General features: G+C 37.6%; 1 protein-coding gene across 1 annotated transcript in view; it reads left to right on the top strand.

Moving 5' to 3' along the window:
- Positions 1 to 16109, top strand: part of KDM5A (lysine demethylase 5A) — a 101679-nt gene that overhangs the window by 22084 nt on the left and 63486 nt on the right. Inside the window, exons 6-11 of the mRNA XM_066369551.1 lie at positions 2336 to 2441; positions 3613 to 3704; positions 4637 to 4795; positions 5840 to 5959; positions 6592 to 6750; positions 14023 to 14204. Of these exons, the coding sequence (XP_066225648.1) occupies positions 2336 to 2441; positions 3613 to 3704; positions 4637 to 4795; positions 5840 to 5959; positions 6592 to 6750; positions 14023 to 14204 (818 nt within the window). The remainder of the gene's footprint in view (positions 1 to 2335; positions 2442 to 3612; positions 3705 to 4636; positions 4796 to 5839; positions 5960 to 6591; positions 6751 to 14022; positions 14205 to 16109) is intronic.

The raw sequence follows: 16109 nt of genomic DNA, 5'->3' as shown, positions 1-16109 counted from the left end.
GTTGGCGACACCATCCTCAAGCTGGTGAGCCTACTCTCAAGCCTGATGAGCCCATACTAAAGCCAGTGACCTTGGGGTTTTGAACCTGGGTTTTCAGCATCCCAGGTTGATGCTCTATCCACTGCTCCACCACTGGCCAGGCAAGGATTTCTTAAATTCTTATCGTTAATTCCTATATTGTCAGTCTGCTTCATTTCTAGTTTTCTATTTCAGTAAGGAAGAAAAAGGCTTTCTGCTCCAACTCTTAACTTCTTGCCCCATACACATAACTGTTAGTGTTCATTTTTAATCTCTGCCTATCTCTGAGCAAAGTGTACCTTTCCAAGGATAATCCACTTCTGTCTTTTAAGGCTTCTTCAGTGATTTCAGTATATCAGGTGTGAAGTCTTTCTCTTCTGCCTCATCTGTGCCATCTTCCTTCATATGTGTTTAAGCATTTTTCTTTAAAGAACAACCCATACTTTTTCTTGAGCTATATTTTTTATATTTTTCATGTAGAAAAATGTTTGTATCTTAAGTGTACATACATACTGATAACTGGTTTATACCTTAAAACCTTTTATTCCTTTTTGATAATCAAATTGTTCTAAATTTGGCTAATGGAAGCAACTTAAAACTGGTTCATGATGTTCTTTTGACTCTGAGGGTTTTTTTTTGAGAGAGACAGATAGGAAGGGGGAGAGATGAGAAGCATCAGCTCGTAGTTGTGTCACTTTAGTTGTTTACTGATTGCTTCTCATACGTGCCTTGACCAGGAGGCTTAAGCCGAGCCAGTGACCCCTTGCTCAAGCCAGCGACCTTGGGCTTCAAGCCAGTGACCTTTGGGCTCAAGCCAATGACCATGGGATCATGGTGACGATCTTGTGCTCAAACAGGATGAGCCCGCACTCAAGCGGACAACTTCAGGGGTTTTGAAGCTGGAACCTCAGTGTCCCAGGTCGTTGCTCTGTCCACTGCGCTGCCACTGACCAGGTTATTGTCATTTTTAATTATAAAGTTTAAAAATACTACGTAGCAAGGCCTTTTGATTTTTTATTTTGTTATTTACAGTTTTATTTCAGTAAGACTAGGAATGTTTTATTATTTCTATGTTTTGGAACTGTATTGACTGTCGATAAAAGTTGTTAGTGTTAACTGATTAAAATACTTTGATATGGTACATAACAAAGCTATGTTAGCTTTTTTATTATGTACTTGCTTTTAATAGGGGTAAAAAGTGTGTTGTGTTTAACATCGGAATAACTATAGAGATTGGTAAGTATAGCCAAATCAGTTTACTAAAGTTTAAACAAATTTTGAAATGCTTTTTGGTTGGTTTGATTCTTATATGATCTTTATTAGTCTAATCTGCATACATCGGCTATTGTGTAGCCATAGATTTATAAAATAGTCTGTACTTTATCCTGGTTTATTTTTATTCTTATTAACTAAAAATATTTTAAATAAATTTTGATTACTGAATCTCCATTCAGAGGTTATAGTTTATCTAAATTCAAGGTGTAATAGCGCTCATCTTTACTGGATATCAAGTGATAGTAGCTTAAACATTAACAACACAGTTTTCACATAAGGACACATTTTTCACATAAGATTTTCAGAGATACATAGGTAGTTCTAGGATTGATACAGCAACTGCACATTGTTACCAAGGGTCCAGGCTTTCCATCCTTCTGCCTTGCTTTCTTCATGTGTGGGTGGGTGATATACGGTATCTCCCAATTGTAGTGTAGCTACTATACAGTCTAGCCCCGTGCTTTCACCAGATTTAGTCTCATAGCAGTAGGAAAGGAAGTTGGGGTAAAAGGGCTTACTCTTTGAGAAACTTTCTCTTTTATTACATGATGAAAATCTTTCCCAGAGGGTTCCAGTAGACCTTCCTTACTTATTCCCATCCCTAGCTAGGTAATCTCCAACAAAGAGAATTGGCATTAATTTAGGACAATCTTATTCATTTCTTAGGATGGGCATATTGCTCTCTAATCAAAGTTGGCGTCCATTAGCAAGTTAGAAGTAGGGCTTTCTATTGAGTTATTACATATATATATATATAAATTATACACACACACACTAGTTATTACCAGTAGCACCTGTCTATGGACAGACCTAATTGACAACTGCACTTTTATGAAAGATAGATTTTCTTTTGTGGGAAGGAATCTGGGTGTTACATAGTGCTTTGATGATGTGCGCTCAACTGTTGTAATAAGGTAGCAAGTGGAATTAGAGAAGAAATCAAATAATTTTTTCCTTTATTTTGAAGAGGACTTTGAAACTTTTCTTTCGTAAGAAATAAATGTATGAATTAGACTAATGTGAGTTTCATTATATTTTTTAGTCAAATTCTGGAGACGTGAATAGAAACACAGAACTGAAGAAACTTCGAATTTTTGGGGCTGGGCCTAAGGTCGTGGGCCTGGCAATGGGAGCAAAAGATAAAGAAGGTAAAATCTGTTTTTTGGTCATGAAAAGAAATAAGGCATGATATGGTCATAGCAAAATTCACATGATACTTGAATTGTAGTCTACCTTGGGATTTTTCTAAGACTTGTAAAACTTGCAGCCTGGTTCCTAGACAGGTCACCTTTTTTTATGTTAGATAATCTTAAATTTAAACTTTGAGGAGCTGTATTAGGTTGAATTTTTATAATATTTTGGTAGAAATTTTATTCCTTCATGTCTAGTATGTGACACAAATTTATTGTAGTTTCTAAAGGCTAGTTTATGAATGGTGAAATTAGTGGTACTCACCTGGTGATCTAATGTTGTAACCTTTAAATTCAAAGAGAAATAGAGGATTCTCTGGTCTTTAGTATCAGAAGATGGTGGGGAGAGCTTTTGACCTATGTTCTAACTATAATTTTGATATTTTTCTATAATTACCGTGATATATTATTACTTTATTTAAATAAACTCTGTGTGAGGAATTCTCAGGTTAGCATGTTTGAAACTTTTTATGAGTAAGACTACTAATGCAAAAATCCCAAGTTCCACTTTTTGCTGTTTGTTCATCTCGATTTTAAAACTCAATTTAACAAAGATGAGTTGGATATGTTTTTACTGTGTAAGAATTTAACAAAATGCTACAATCTAAAGTCATATTAACTATATACATTTTATGATATTAGTAATTAACTCATAAATTGTGGACTGAACTCTACAGGATCAGATAATATTTTTCCGTCACTCTCAAAACATTCACTGTGATAGGACTTACTAAATACATTATGATGTTTATTATTACCCCTCGAAGAATTAAGCACTTTACCTTCTTCATTCTTGTAATTATTGTATTGGCTGTCAGTGAACATAATACTAATCTCAAATTAGTCCCTAGTAAGGACTACATGCAGTCAGTATAGAATTAGTAGTTAAGCTCTCTGGAACTTGATTGTCTGGATTAAAATCCCATATCTGCCACTGACTGTGATCTTTGAGTAACTTATCTAACTTCTCGATACTTCAGATTCTTTATCTTCAATGGGGATAATAGTTTTCTACCTTATAGTATTGTGAGATTTTTGACTAAGTTAAATAATTTAAAATAGTGCCTGGTCCAGAGTAAGCTCTCAACATTAGTTTTTACTATTATTATATAACTATTTTTGTTTTAAGATGAGGTCTCCCGAAGACGAAAAGTTACCAACAGGTCAGACGCATTTAACATGCAAATGAGACAACGGAAAGGAACTCTCTCTGTTAACTTTGTAAGTGTTCTGAGATGTGCCAGGAGGGAAAGGATTTATTTTTATTTAGTTTTGCACTTTTTATCTTGCTTTGGTATCTTGGTATGGCATTTAGTTAATTCATTTGGTCACAAGACTTAATGGTGAATCTGAAGTTGCAAGTTTGGGTTATGTAATGTTAACCTTGCTTTGTCCCGTGTACATAGACTGTTTGTCCCCTTAAGTCAGGGGTCGGGAACCTATGGCTTGTGAGCCAGATGTGGCTTTTTTGATGGCTGCATCTGGCTCACAGACAGATCTTTAATAAAAAAAATGTTAAAAATATAAAATGTTCTCATGTATTACAATCTATTCATTTTCTACTGCTCATGTTCATGGTTGCGGGTGGCTAGAGCCAATCATAGCTGTCCTCCGGGACAATACCACATTTTTATTGGATAATGCGTAATGTACACAGGTTGTTGTATGGCTCTCACAGAATTACATTTTAAAATATGTGGCGTTCATGGCTTGCTCAGCCAAAAAGGTTCCCGACCCCTGCCTTAAGTCATAGACCTTGTAAGTAACTAAGTGAGAGAATGAATATGAATCTGTAAATCCTTGAGCTGTATTGTAGGCCGTGTACAGTATTCATTCTCTAACAGAATAGTGTGTATAGCAACTATGACATGGTATATTTTATCTCTATATATTGACTTTTAAGTACCGTAGATTTGTAGTCTTTCTTTATTCTAATAACTTGGTGTGCATTAACTTGCATATAAAAGCTCTGAGGAAATTTAGGAAGTTTTATGAAAAGCTGTTTAAGTATAATTATTTAAAATAAATATTCAGGATTTAAGTTGTGTTTACTTTTTAGTGCACATTATTTGGTTTCAATTAAGAAATTCCTGGTAAGAATTTAATATTACTTATTATAGAAAATAGACTTTATTTTATTGTTTTTTTAACAGGTTGATCTCTATGTTTGTATGTTTTGTGGTCGGGGAAATAATGAAGATAAATTGCTTTTGTGTGATGGATGTGATGACAGCTATCATACATTTTGTTTAATTCCCCCACTACCTGATGTGCCCAAAGGAGATTGGAGGTGTCCTAAATGTGTTGCTGAGGTACAATTTACAGATTCTTTTTAAACCAAAAACAATAACACATGCATACACACATATAGTAAACAGATTCCCAAAAGCTTCTTTGTTCTTCAGTGTTTAAACTCTCCAGGACTTTTAAAGAAAGATATTAAATGGAACTGTCAACATTGTACTGTGACTGCTTGCCTTTCAAGGTTTCTTTTCTGACTATTGTTTGACAGTTCAGCTTGTTGCTGCAGATGAATGAGACTTTTGCTTAGAATGTTCATATTCCTGGAAAACAGTAAAAACTGTAGTTTATTTGTATTTTTTAATTAAAAAACTTAAAATCAGACATGAAACTTAAAATTTAGGAATTATGCATTCAGTTTTTGTGCTACCAGATAAATTTATGGTATCTGTTAGCTTGTTTAAATTTTGATTTGATTTTATAAATTGTTCTTACTGAAAGATTAAAGTGATGTTATTGTCATGAATGCCTACTCTTTTTACTTATTTTAATAAAATGTGAAAGATACTGAAGGAAAGGAGTTGGTTGGGTATATCTAGATGTATTCAGAGGTCTTTTATGACACTTGGACTAGTATTCTCAAGGTTAGATGGTTCAGAAGCATTTCTACGATAAGTATTTGTGTTATTTGTCATGGTGATTGGTAGTGTAAAACAGTAAATACACCTTTATCCATTGTCTCTCCTACCTCCATGAACATGCATCTTCTCTTCAGCTAATTGCCTTATATACTGAGAATGATAAGCCTTTTTAGGCTTGATTGCAAATGAGTAGTCCTGGAGGTGTTTGTCATGGTGCCAGAGTTTAATGCCACCTCTAAAGTTTAAAAGTTGTCTTATTACCACCTTTCTACTGGAAGACTGTAATGTAGTTGAGGTTCTAGAACATTATTTCATAATTCCATATTGCAAGTAATTAATATCTGTTTTGCTGTCTAGTGTTGACTGGATTAGCTTCTCCCAGGGAAATGGTCAAAGAAGGTAGCATCTGAGGGCCATAATACTTTGTTCAGTTCTGTTTCAGTGAGTTAATTTTGGATGTTTTTTTCTTTCCAGGAATGTAATAAACCTCGAGAAGCCTTTGGATTTGAACAGGCTGTTCGAGAGTATACACTTCAAAGCTTTGGAGAGATGGCAGATAATTTTAAGTCTGATTATTTCAATATGCCAGTCCATGTGAGTATTTTAGGTCAGTCTGGGAAGGTATGAAGTCCAAAGCTTTTGGTTTGTTTTCTACTTAACATATTTTTTAGAAAACGGGCAGCATGATAAAGATAGTAGATCACCAAATGTAAAGTCTAGGGGTCCAGCATCTCTTAATACTTTTACTCTGTAATGTGGCAGTGTACACTGTTCTGTTGAAAAATACACTTTGATATTTGAATTGTTTATTAGCCCTCTCCTTTACAGAAAAGCATGAAGTATGTGGCAGTTGCTGCTTTTGTTTAGTTATTTGTAATGTGAGGTTTGCTTTTTTCCCTAGGGGATCCTGGGCTTTTTAAAATTCCTATCAAAAGAAATTGCTAAAGCTATTAAAATTAAGCCTTGATTTTTGTGTTTCCTTCTTGATGTCCTAGGTCATCTTTATCCTTCTTAGTTAGAAAGCAGCCTGCAGAAAGGTAGTTCAAGTTCATTGTGTTTTTCTGGACATCTAAATTGTCTTATGTTTTTCCCTGTCCTCAGTGGAGAAAGCTAGGACTCTAGCATTTTAGCTCTGGGATAGAAGGTTTTTTATTTTACCATTGGTGTTATAGTGGGCTATGGTTATAGTAAATTAGAAATATATAATCTTTGTTTTCTCCATATAGATGGTTCCCACAGAACTAGTAGAGAAGGAATTCTGGCGGCTGGTGAGCAGCATTGAAGAAGATGTTATCGTAGAATACGGAGCTGATATTTCCTCAAAAGACTTTGGAAGTGGCTTTCCTGTAAAAGATGGTCGGAGAAAGATGCTGCCAGAAGAAGAGGTGCAGAGCAGATAGTAGCATTTAAACTTCTGCTCACCCTATGCTGATTTTTGTCTTCATAGAATAGAAAATTACTTTTCTCATTAATCATAAGGGACCGTGTTTATTTAAAATACTAAGTATGTAAGATTTAGGCATTATAATCTTCAGTTTTAAAAACATTCAATTTACCTTTAAAAATAACTATGCATTTAAAAACCAATTTAACTACTTTAAAACTTTTAACTCCATTTAAATAATTTTGCCTAGCTCTTTCTGTTTGAAAATCTGGAAGGTGATTTAAGATTTCTTTAAAAATTACATTTTATTGATAGGTCTACAATTTAGTTTCCTTCAACATCTGAGCAAGTAGGTTTTCAAATGTACATTTTAATTATATAATAAAGTCCCATCACATAGGAGATGACCTCTATGGGTAAAGCTGAATTAAGATGATCATTTATTTATTTTTCTCTTTACTTTGGTCCTTGTCACTTTTCCTTTCCTCTATAATTGGCAGTGATTAAAAGTTTTATCCTAAAAAAAAAAAGTTTTATCTCTGAAAGAGTTATACAGAGTTTTTTGAAAAGTTACTTAGTGCAAAAGGCACTATACAGTGAAAAGTGTGCCACTTTAGCTCTCTTATAGTTGCTGTTCGCACAGTATTATCTTTTTCCATTCTTCTACTTTAAGCTGTTTGTATCTTGGAATCTGAAGTGTTGACTCTTGTAGGCAGCGTATGATTTGGATCTTGCTTTTTAAATCTAGTCTGATGCCACCTTTGAGTGTTTAGGCCATTTACATTTAATGCAGTTATTGATGTGGTTAATTTATGTCTGCCATATTGCTATTTTCTGTCTTGTCTTTTTTTCCTGTTCTTCCTTTATGACTTACTTTTGGTGTTAGATATTTTTCATAATAATATTTTAAGTCCTTTGGGTTTTTTTATTTTATTTTTTATTTATTTATTTTTTACAGGGACAGAGAGAAAGTCAGAGAGAGGGATAGATAGGGATAGACAGACAGGAACAGAGAGAGATGAGAAGCATCAATTATCAGTTTTTCGTTGGGACTCCTTAGTTGTTCATTGATTGCTTTCTCATATGTGCCTTGACCGCGGGCCTTCAGCAGACCGAGTAACCCCTTGCTCGAGCCAGTTGGCCCAGGGTGTGGATATCCCAGGTTCGATTCTCAGTCAGGGCACACAGGAGAAGCAACCATCTGCTTTTCACCCTTGTCTCTCTCTCTTTCTCTCCTGCAGCCATGGCTCAGTTGGAGCAAGTTGGCCCTGGGTGCTTAGGATGGCTCCATGGCCTTGCCTCAGGTGCTAAAATAGCACAATTGCTAACGGAGCAACGGCCCCAGTTGGGCAGAGCATCACCCTACAGAGAGCTTCCCGGGTGGACCAGGGTCAGGGTGCATGTGAGAGTCTGTCTCTCATCCTGCTTCTCACTTAAGGGGGAAAATAAAAAGTAAATGCTTTCAATTTGTTTTTTGCCTTTAGTTAATTTCTAGTGCCCTGAAATTGTTTTGATTATTTTGTCCACATTTATCCTTGTTTTCTATAAAGAGGAATTACCCAACCTTTTCATATTAATTACCATTGTTGGAAGTCCTTTACAATTAGAAGTTTCGCTCTTACCCAGATTTACAATCTGACAGAGAAAGATTCTGTCTCATCTTTTGGTGTATCTTTCAAGATAAGTGTTACATACAAGCAATTACATATCATGCATACAGAATTACATGTTTTTTTAAAAACAAAACTGGGAGTATACTACTTACTGGTTCTATACCTGGCTTAACTTTTTTTTTATTTTTTAAGGTCCTTCATGCTGTGTCCATTCCATCTCAGTTCCTTATAGCATTACTTGCCCAGTTTATTCATGATACCATCTCATTTTTTGTTATGCTAGCCATTCATTCAGAAATATCTGAGTTCTTAATATGTGCTGAATGTAGTTTCTCTTTTTAATGATCAAAAGTTGTGTCTTTTGGCTTTTTCATTATTTTAGCATTGTTGATTTTTTTTTTTCCTTCTGTGATGGTAGAACACAAGTTTAGGATAATCAGATTATGATAATATTGATTTGAGAACAGACCCTGGGTTTTATTAGAGGAGAAAGAGAATAATTATAATGGGTGGAGGACATAATTTATATATGAGTGGTTTTTATATGAAGGGTTCAGTGCTGGAATGTGAATGTGTTCAGTATCACTGAATAAAATCTGGTTTGTACAAGTATAAAGAATTGCATTAATCTGGATTTCTTCATACCTTTCTATTGGCAAGTGGTAGACAGTTACTTAATTATTGGGAAGAAACTTCATTTTACAGCTCTGACCTTTTTATGAAATTTTCTTCTGTTCTGAATTTTTAAGTTGAATAGATATTTACATCTTCCAATTTTAGAGATAAGGTCACAGGGTTTTTAAAGATTTAGTTATCCTAAGTAACTGATATTAATAATGTAAATATTAACTTTTTTTATGTTTGAATTTTTTATGAATATCCCTTTACTTCTGCTTTTGCATCATTTACCTTCATGTAAGAATGTAGAGAATGGTGCAGCTTTTTTCCCTTAGATTGGATCATGGATTTGCTGTTTATTTTCTAAGCAATAATGTTTAACTCAGAATTCTATTTTTGTGTTGAAGGTTGGAATGAGAACCCAATTATCACAAAAGGATTGTAAGAATTAATTAGAAAGTGTGTATAAAATTTTAATACTTTTTATACTTATATTTTATGTCAGTTTGTTACTGTCTTCTGAAATAGACTCTGTTAGAATAATAGATAACTACTAGTTTTCACCAGGAATTGTACATTTGTATTGAACTTCTGTATGGGTTGGTCTTGTGGTATCTGATAGCATGCTTTTTTGGTATCATAACTTAGTGGAAAAGTACTTTTGAAGTTAATACGTTTGTCTTATGAATACAGTGTGTTCTACAAACAGGGCTTCTGAGAAATAAAGAGAGCATAGAATTTGGAACCTTTGGAACATTGTTTTCTTCTTATCCTTGTTCCATATTAAATCACTGACTGAATCCTGTTAACCATTTTTAATTATTTTCTGTAGGAGTGGCCTTTTTTTCATTCTCACTACTATCGTCCTCGTCTTGTTCCTATCATATTATGTTGGGATGATTGCCATGGTCTTACAGAATGGTCACTTGTGTTGGGGGTCTCTAAGAACATCTCCAGACTTAGTGATTTACTTTTTTTCTTTTTTTTTTTTAAGATTTTATTTATTGATTTTAGAGAGGAGAGGAGGGAAGGGGTGGAAAGAGAGAGAGAAAGAAAGGGTAGGGGGGGGAGTGGGAAACATCAGCTCCTAGTAGTTGCTTCTTGTAAGTGCCTTGACCGAACAAGCCTGGGGCTTTGAACCGGCGACCTTGGCATTCCAGGTTGATGCTTTATCCACTGCACTACCACAGGTCATTGATTTTCTAGGGGACTCATGGTTATGACTTACTACAGTGAAAGAGTACAAAAGCAAAATCAGCAAAGGGAAAAGATGCCTGGTCAAAGTCCAGAGAAAACCAGGAATAATCTTTTAGCATCCTCTCTCAATGGAGTCACACAGGATGCACTTAGTTACTTCAGTATCAGATTGACAGTGAGTTGCCTACCATGAAGCTCATTAGCAACTCAGTGCTCAAGGTTTTTATTGGAGGCTGTGACATAGGTACCCTCTGCCTAAAACAGCGAAATTTCAGACTCCTGGAAGGAAACAAGTATGCATAAACCACATTGTACAGACGATTCCCTGTGAGCCACTTGATCAATGTAGGGAACCATTTACCCTGTAAGTTTCCAACCAAGGGCCAAACTTAAAGCAGGCTTTTTGAAGGATAACAGTTTTATGCCTCCTTTGTTAACTTTTTTTTGTGTGTGTGTGTGTTTTTCCGAATCTAGAAACCGGGAGAGACAGACTCCCGCATGCGCCCGACCGGGATCCACCCGGCATGCCCACCAGGGGGCGACGCTTTGCCCACCAGGGGGCGATGCTCTGCCCCTCCAGGGCGTCGCTCTGCCGCGACCAGAGCCACTCTAGCACCTGGGGCAGAGGCCAAGGAGCCATCCCCAGCGCCCGGGCCATGTTTGCTCCAATGGAGCCTTGGCTGCGGGAGGGGAAGAGAGAGACAGAGAGGAAGGAGAGGGGGAGGGGTGGAGAAGCAGATGGGCGCTTCTCCTGTGTGCCCTGGCTGGGAATCAAACCCGGGACTTCCACATGCCAGGCCGACACTCTACCACTGAGCCAACCGGCCAGGGCTTGTTAACTATTTTTTGCTCACTGCTTTTCTCTGTACTCTTTCTCATGTTTTTATTTCACTTAAAATTTTAAGATTGATAGGTCTTTCCATGTTCATTATCTAAACCTGTCTGATAGGTCTTTGCACTTTCATTATCTAAACCTGTCTACTTTTGTTTATATTGAAGTTTTATATAATCAAAAGCTTAAAAATATGTAAATGTGTTTATTTTATTTCTCTTGAGTGTAAGATGAAACTTAAGCTTCTTAGTTTGAAAATTAAGATTAAAGATCCAATCTTCTTTTTTAGTCGTAATTTTTTATATGACTGAGTATGACTATTCTACTGTACCCCCTTCACCCACCAGACCAGTGAATTCTCTCTGTCATTTACCTTCAAATCTTATCTACACTTTCAAGCTCTATTCAGGCTCATCATTTTTCATGAACTTTTCTTAACAATCCAAACCCATAATGATTACTATTTTGTTGTCCTCTGAAGAACTGTAAAATGTATTCTTTTGTCTACATTTGGAGTTTAATATATCTTGCCTTGTCTTGGAACTTTTGTATGTAGGCTTGTTTCTTCAACTAGATTCGTTATGTTTTCAGCCACCCAGCTAATCAACTAACTAAAAAATGTATTGAATAGTATTTTTTGAAATCCTCTTTATTTTTAAGCCGTTTGAGTAAGAATCCTATCTCTTTATTATTTTTTTATTGGAATTCCTAGTTTAACCTTTGTTGAACATTCTTATTTTATCCTCTGTGACTCTTCATTACACATTTATAGTTTTCATTTGTTTTACATTATGGATGATATCCTCAAATTTGTCTAGCTCATAGATTATCTCTTCAGATTTGGCTATTTAAGCTCTTAATGCTGAGAGTTCTATTTTTTATTTATTTTATTGTTTTAGAGAGCATGGTAAGAATCTTCAACTGGCAGTTGTGGCACTTTTAGTTCTTTATTGACTGCTTTTTTTTTTTTTATATTCTTTTTAAAGCTGGAAGCGGGGATAGACAGTCAGACAGACTCCCACATGCGCCCGACCAGGATCCACCCGGCACGCCCACCAGGGGGCGACACTCTGCCCACCAGGGGGCGATGCTCTGCCCCTCCAGGGCGTCGCTCTGTCGCGACCAGAGCCTCTCCAGCGCCCAGGGCAGAGGCCAAGGGCCATCCCTAGCGCCCGGGCCATCCTTGCTCCAATGGAGCCTCGCTGTGGGAGGGGAAGAGAGAGACAGAGAGGAAGGAGAGGGGGAGGGGTGGAGAAGCAGATGAGCGCTTCTCCTGTGTGCCCTGGCCTGGAATCGAACCCAGGACTTCTGCACGCCAGGCCAATGCTCTACCACTGAGCCAACTGGCCAGGGCCTATTGACTGCTTATAAGTGCCTTGATAGGAGGCCTCCAGCTGAGCCAATACCTGCCCCCCTACTCAAGCCAGTGACCTTGGACTTCAAGCCAGTGGCCTCTGGGCTCAAGCCAGAAACCATGGGGTCATGTTAATGACCCCACACTCAAGCTGGCGACCCCGTGCTCAAGCTGGATGAGCCCATGCTTAAGCCGGCAACCTCGGGGTTTTGAACCTGAAACCTCAGCATCCCAGGTTAATGCTCTATCCACTGTACCACCACTGGTCAGGTTTGAGGGGTGTATTTTAAAACCTTATATGATAGAAAGTCTCAGATGTATAAAAGTAAACATGGTAATGCACTTCTCTTCCTCCTTCAGTACCTGGCATTCGTGTTCAACAGTTACCAACCTTCCAATGGGAGGTAGTTGGATTCTGTTATCTGTTTTTTATGTTTGGTTGTTATGATATATGTCACATATCCTTTGGAAAACTCACATTATATTCCTGTAAGAATGATAGTGAAAAGGCAAATGACGTTTTAGAATTAATATGAAAATAGTTAGACTTTGCAGATCCCCTGAAATAGTCTTGGGCTCCGTAGACACTGATTTGAGAACTGCTCTCCACAATAATGCGAACTTTAAGTCTTTATCTTGTATGGCTTTAGGGTAGGTGTTTGCAATTAATTGTGCAGTGCTTATATTTAGTTAGAAACCTCTATGAAAACAATGCCTTTTTTTTTTTTTTTTTTTAGAGACACGAGTCAGAGAGAGGGATAGATAGGGACAGACAGATAGGAACGGAGAGAGATGAGAAGCATCAGTTATCAGTTTTTCGTTGCAACACCTTAGTTGTTCATTGATTGCTTTCTTATATGTGCCTTGACTGTGGGCCTTCAGCAGACCAAATAACCCCTTGTTCAAGCCAGCGACCTTGAGGCCAAGCTGGTGAGTTTTGCTCGAACCAGATGAGCCCGCACTTAAGCTGGCAACCTTGGGGTCTCGAACCTTGGTCCTTGGCATCCCAGTCCAACGCTCCATCCACTACGCCACTGCCTGGTCAGGCAATGCTTTCCTTTTTTATTCTGGTTTTGCTTCCTTTTATTGTTTCTGGAAACAGAATTAATGAATTCTTTTGAATTCGTCTATGAGACAAATTATTTATTGTTATACTTTATCTAATATTTCTGGATGAGTCTGTGGTGGGGGGGGTGGTAGTGACTTTCAGCATCATCTCAGTCTTCAGTGTTGCCACAAATTCTGGATTATGTATCATTATATCCTTGTTATCTGGCAGAATTCTAAAAATATAGTGATAGACATTTTGGGAAGTTAAGCCACTGAGGATAAAGTAGAACTATAATAGTGACCTATTAAAATGAGTCTCACATTATTTTACTGGTAAGCTGAGGGGAGTAATAAAAAACTTTGTTTATATTCTTCAGAATGAACCAGAGATATATGAAATAATTTAAAAGAAAGCTGAATGCCACCTACATAAGGAAATAGGACTTATTTAGGTATATCAGTTACATGTATTATAGAGCAAAGAGAACGGATTCTATGGACTAGCATACTATAAATATACAATTGTTATTTTTTTTTGAAGACTCCCTTAAGATATGTGTTGGGCACTGGTCATTCTGATCTATTCATTTACATTATTTTTCTTTATAGGAATATGCGCTTTCTGGTTGGAACTTGAATAATATGCCTGTCTTAGAGCAGTCTGTTCTTGCACATATTAATGTAGACATCTCTGGTATGAAAGTGCCATGGCTCTATGTGGGAATGTGCTTCTCTTCTTTTTGCTGGCACATTGAAGATCACTGGAGTTATTCCATTAATTATTTGCACTGGTATGTACAATCTTTGATAACAGCATATATACTTGGTAACCTTTTTAAAAGTTTAATAGTACTAGGTGATATACTAGGGAGAGCTGAATTTAAAAGTATTTCCTATCCAGTAAAAAAAAAAAAAAAAGGTATTTCTTATCCAAAAGTAGGATAATATATTAAGGAGAGAAGTGTAGTGGTCTAAAGGTACATCTCAGACACTTTCCCTTTTAAAGTATGTGCATGCCCAGAAGTTAGAGTTTTAGATCAAATGATATATGTTTGGTGTACATGAAAATTACTTTGGCATATCTTTTGAAATGTAAAGAAGGATATTTAAAATTCATATATATTTCAGATCTGACTAAACCATATGTATTTGAAATTTTCAAATGATTTTTTTTTGTGTGTGTGTATATTTCTGAAGCTGGAAACGGGGAGAGACAGTCAGACAGACTCCCGCATGCGCCCGACCGGGATCCACCCGGCACGCCCACCAGGGGCAACGCTCTGCCCACCAGGGGGCGATGCTCTGCCCCTCCAATGCTCTGCCCCTCCGGGGTGTCGCTCTGCCGCGACCAGAGCCACTAGCGCCTGGGGCAGAGGCCAAGGAGCCATCCCCAGCACCCGGGCCATCTTTGCTCCAATGGAGCCTTGGCTGCGGGAGGGGAAGAGAGAGAGAGAGAGGAAGGAGGGGGGTGTGGAGAAGCAAATGGGCGCTTCTCCTATGTGCCCTGGCCGGGAATCGAACCCGGGTCCCCCACACGCCAGGCCGATGCTCTACCGCTGAGCCAACCGGCCAGGGCCTGATTTTTTTCTTTTAAATAACATTTCCGTTCGATTCCCGGCCAGGGCACACAGGAGAAGCGCCCATTTGCTTCTCCACCCCTCCGCCGCACTTTCCTCTCTGTCTCTCTCTTCCCCTCCCGCAGCCAAGGCTCCATTGGAGCAAAGATGGCCCGGGCGCTGGGGATGGCTCTGTGGCCTCTGCCCCAGGTGCTAGAGTGGCTCTGGTCGCAATATGGCGACGCCCAGGATGGGCAGAGCATCGCCCCCTGGTGGGCAGAGCGTCGCCCCATGGTGGGCGTGCCGGGTGGATCCTGGTCGGGCGCATGCGGGAGTCTGTCTGACTGTCTCTCCCCGTTTCCAGCTTCAGAAAAATGAAAAAAAAAAAAAAAAAAAAAAAAAAAAATTAAATAACATTTCCTATAAAAATGTCTAAGTTACATGTATAGTCATTAAATTCTTTTGCTAAATTTTTTTTTATATCTCACCCACAGCTTACCTAGTTCCTTGTTTAGTATTATCCTAACTAAAGGATATTTTTTCCATTTGAAAACTACTAAGATCACACTATGCAGTGAAAAACTCTAGTGATTTTTATTGTCTAGTTTATCACTGTGCTTTGTATTGTTATAGCCACTAGCCACATGTGGCTATTTAAATTAGTTAAGATTAAGTAAAATTAAAATTTCCTGAATTGCACCAACCATATTTCAAGTGCTTTATAGTCACCTGAGATGAGGGGACCCTGTATGGCCCAGTACAGATATAGAACATTTTCATCATTACAGTGAGTTCTATTAGAGACAAAACTATGAATTGTATTAGTATTAAGAAATTCATCCTGACCTGTGGTGGCACAATGGATACAGCATCAATCTAGAATGCTGAGGTTGAAACCCAGGGTTTGCCCAGTCAGTGCACATAGGAGAAGCAACTACTATAAGTTGATGCTTGTTGCTCCTCCGCCCATTTCTCTCTGTCTCTCCTTTCTCTTAAAATCAGTAAATAAAATCTTAGAAATTCAGCTATTCTGTAAATAACAGGAGTAAATAAATCTATTTGCTAGGAGTACAACTTGGTATTATTAATGAACTCTAGTGCACTAAAGCCTAGTACATTAATGATGCCAAATTCTTGGTC

The sequence above is a fragment of the Saccopteryx leptura genome, chromosome 2, assembly GCF_036850995.1.
Source record: "Saccopteryx leptura isolate mSacLep1 chromosome 2, mSacLep1_pri_phased_curated, whole genome shotgun sequence".
Taxonomy (NCBI): domain Eukaryota; kingdom Metazoa; phylum Chordata; class Mammalia; order Chiroptera; family Emballonuridae; genus Saccopteryx; species Saccopteryx leptura.
Note: the sequence above shows the minus strand (reverse complement) of the source record. Positions and strands in the feature narration are given on the sequence as shown.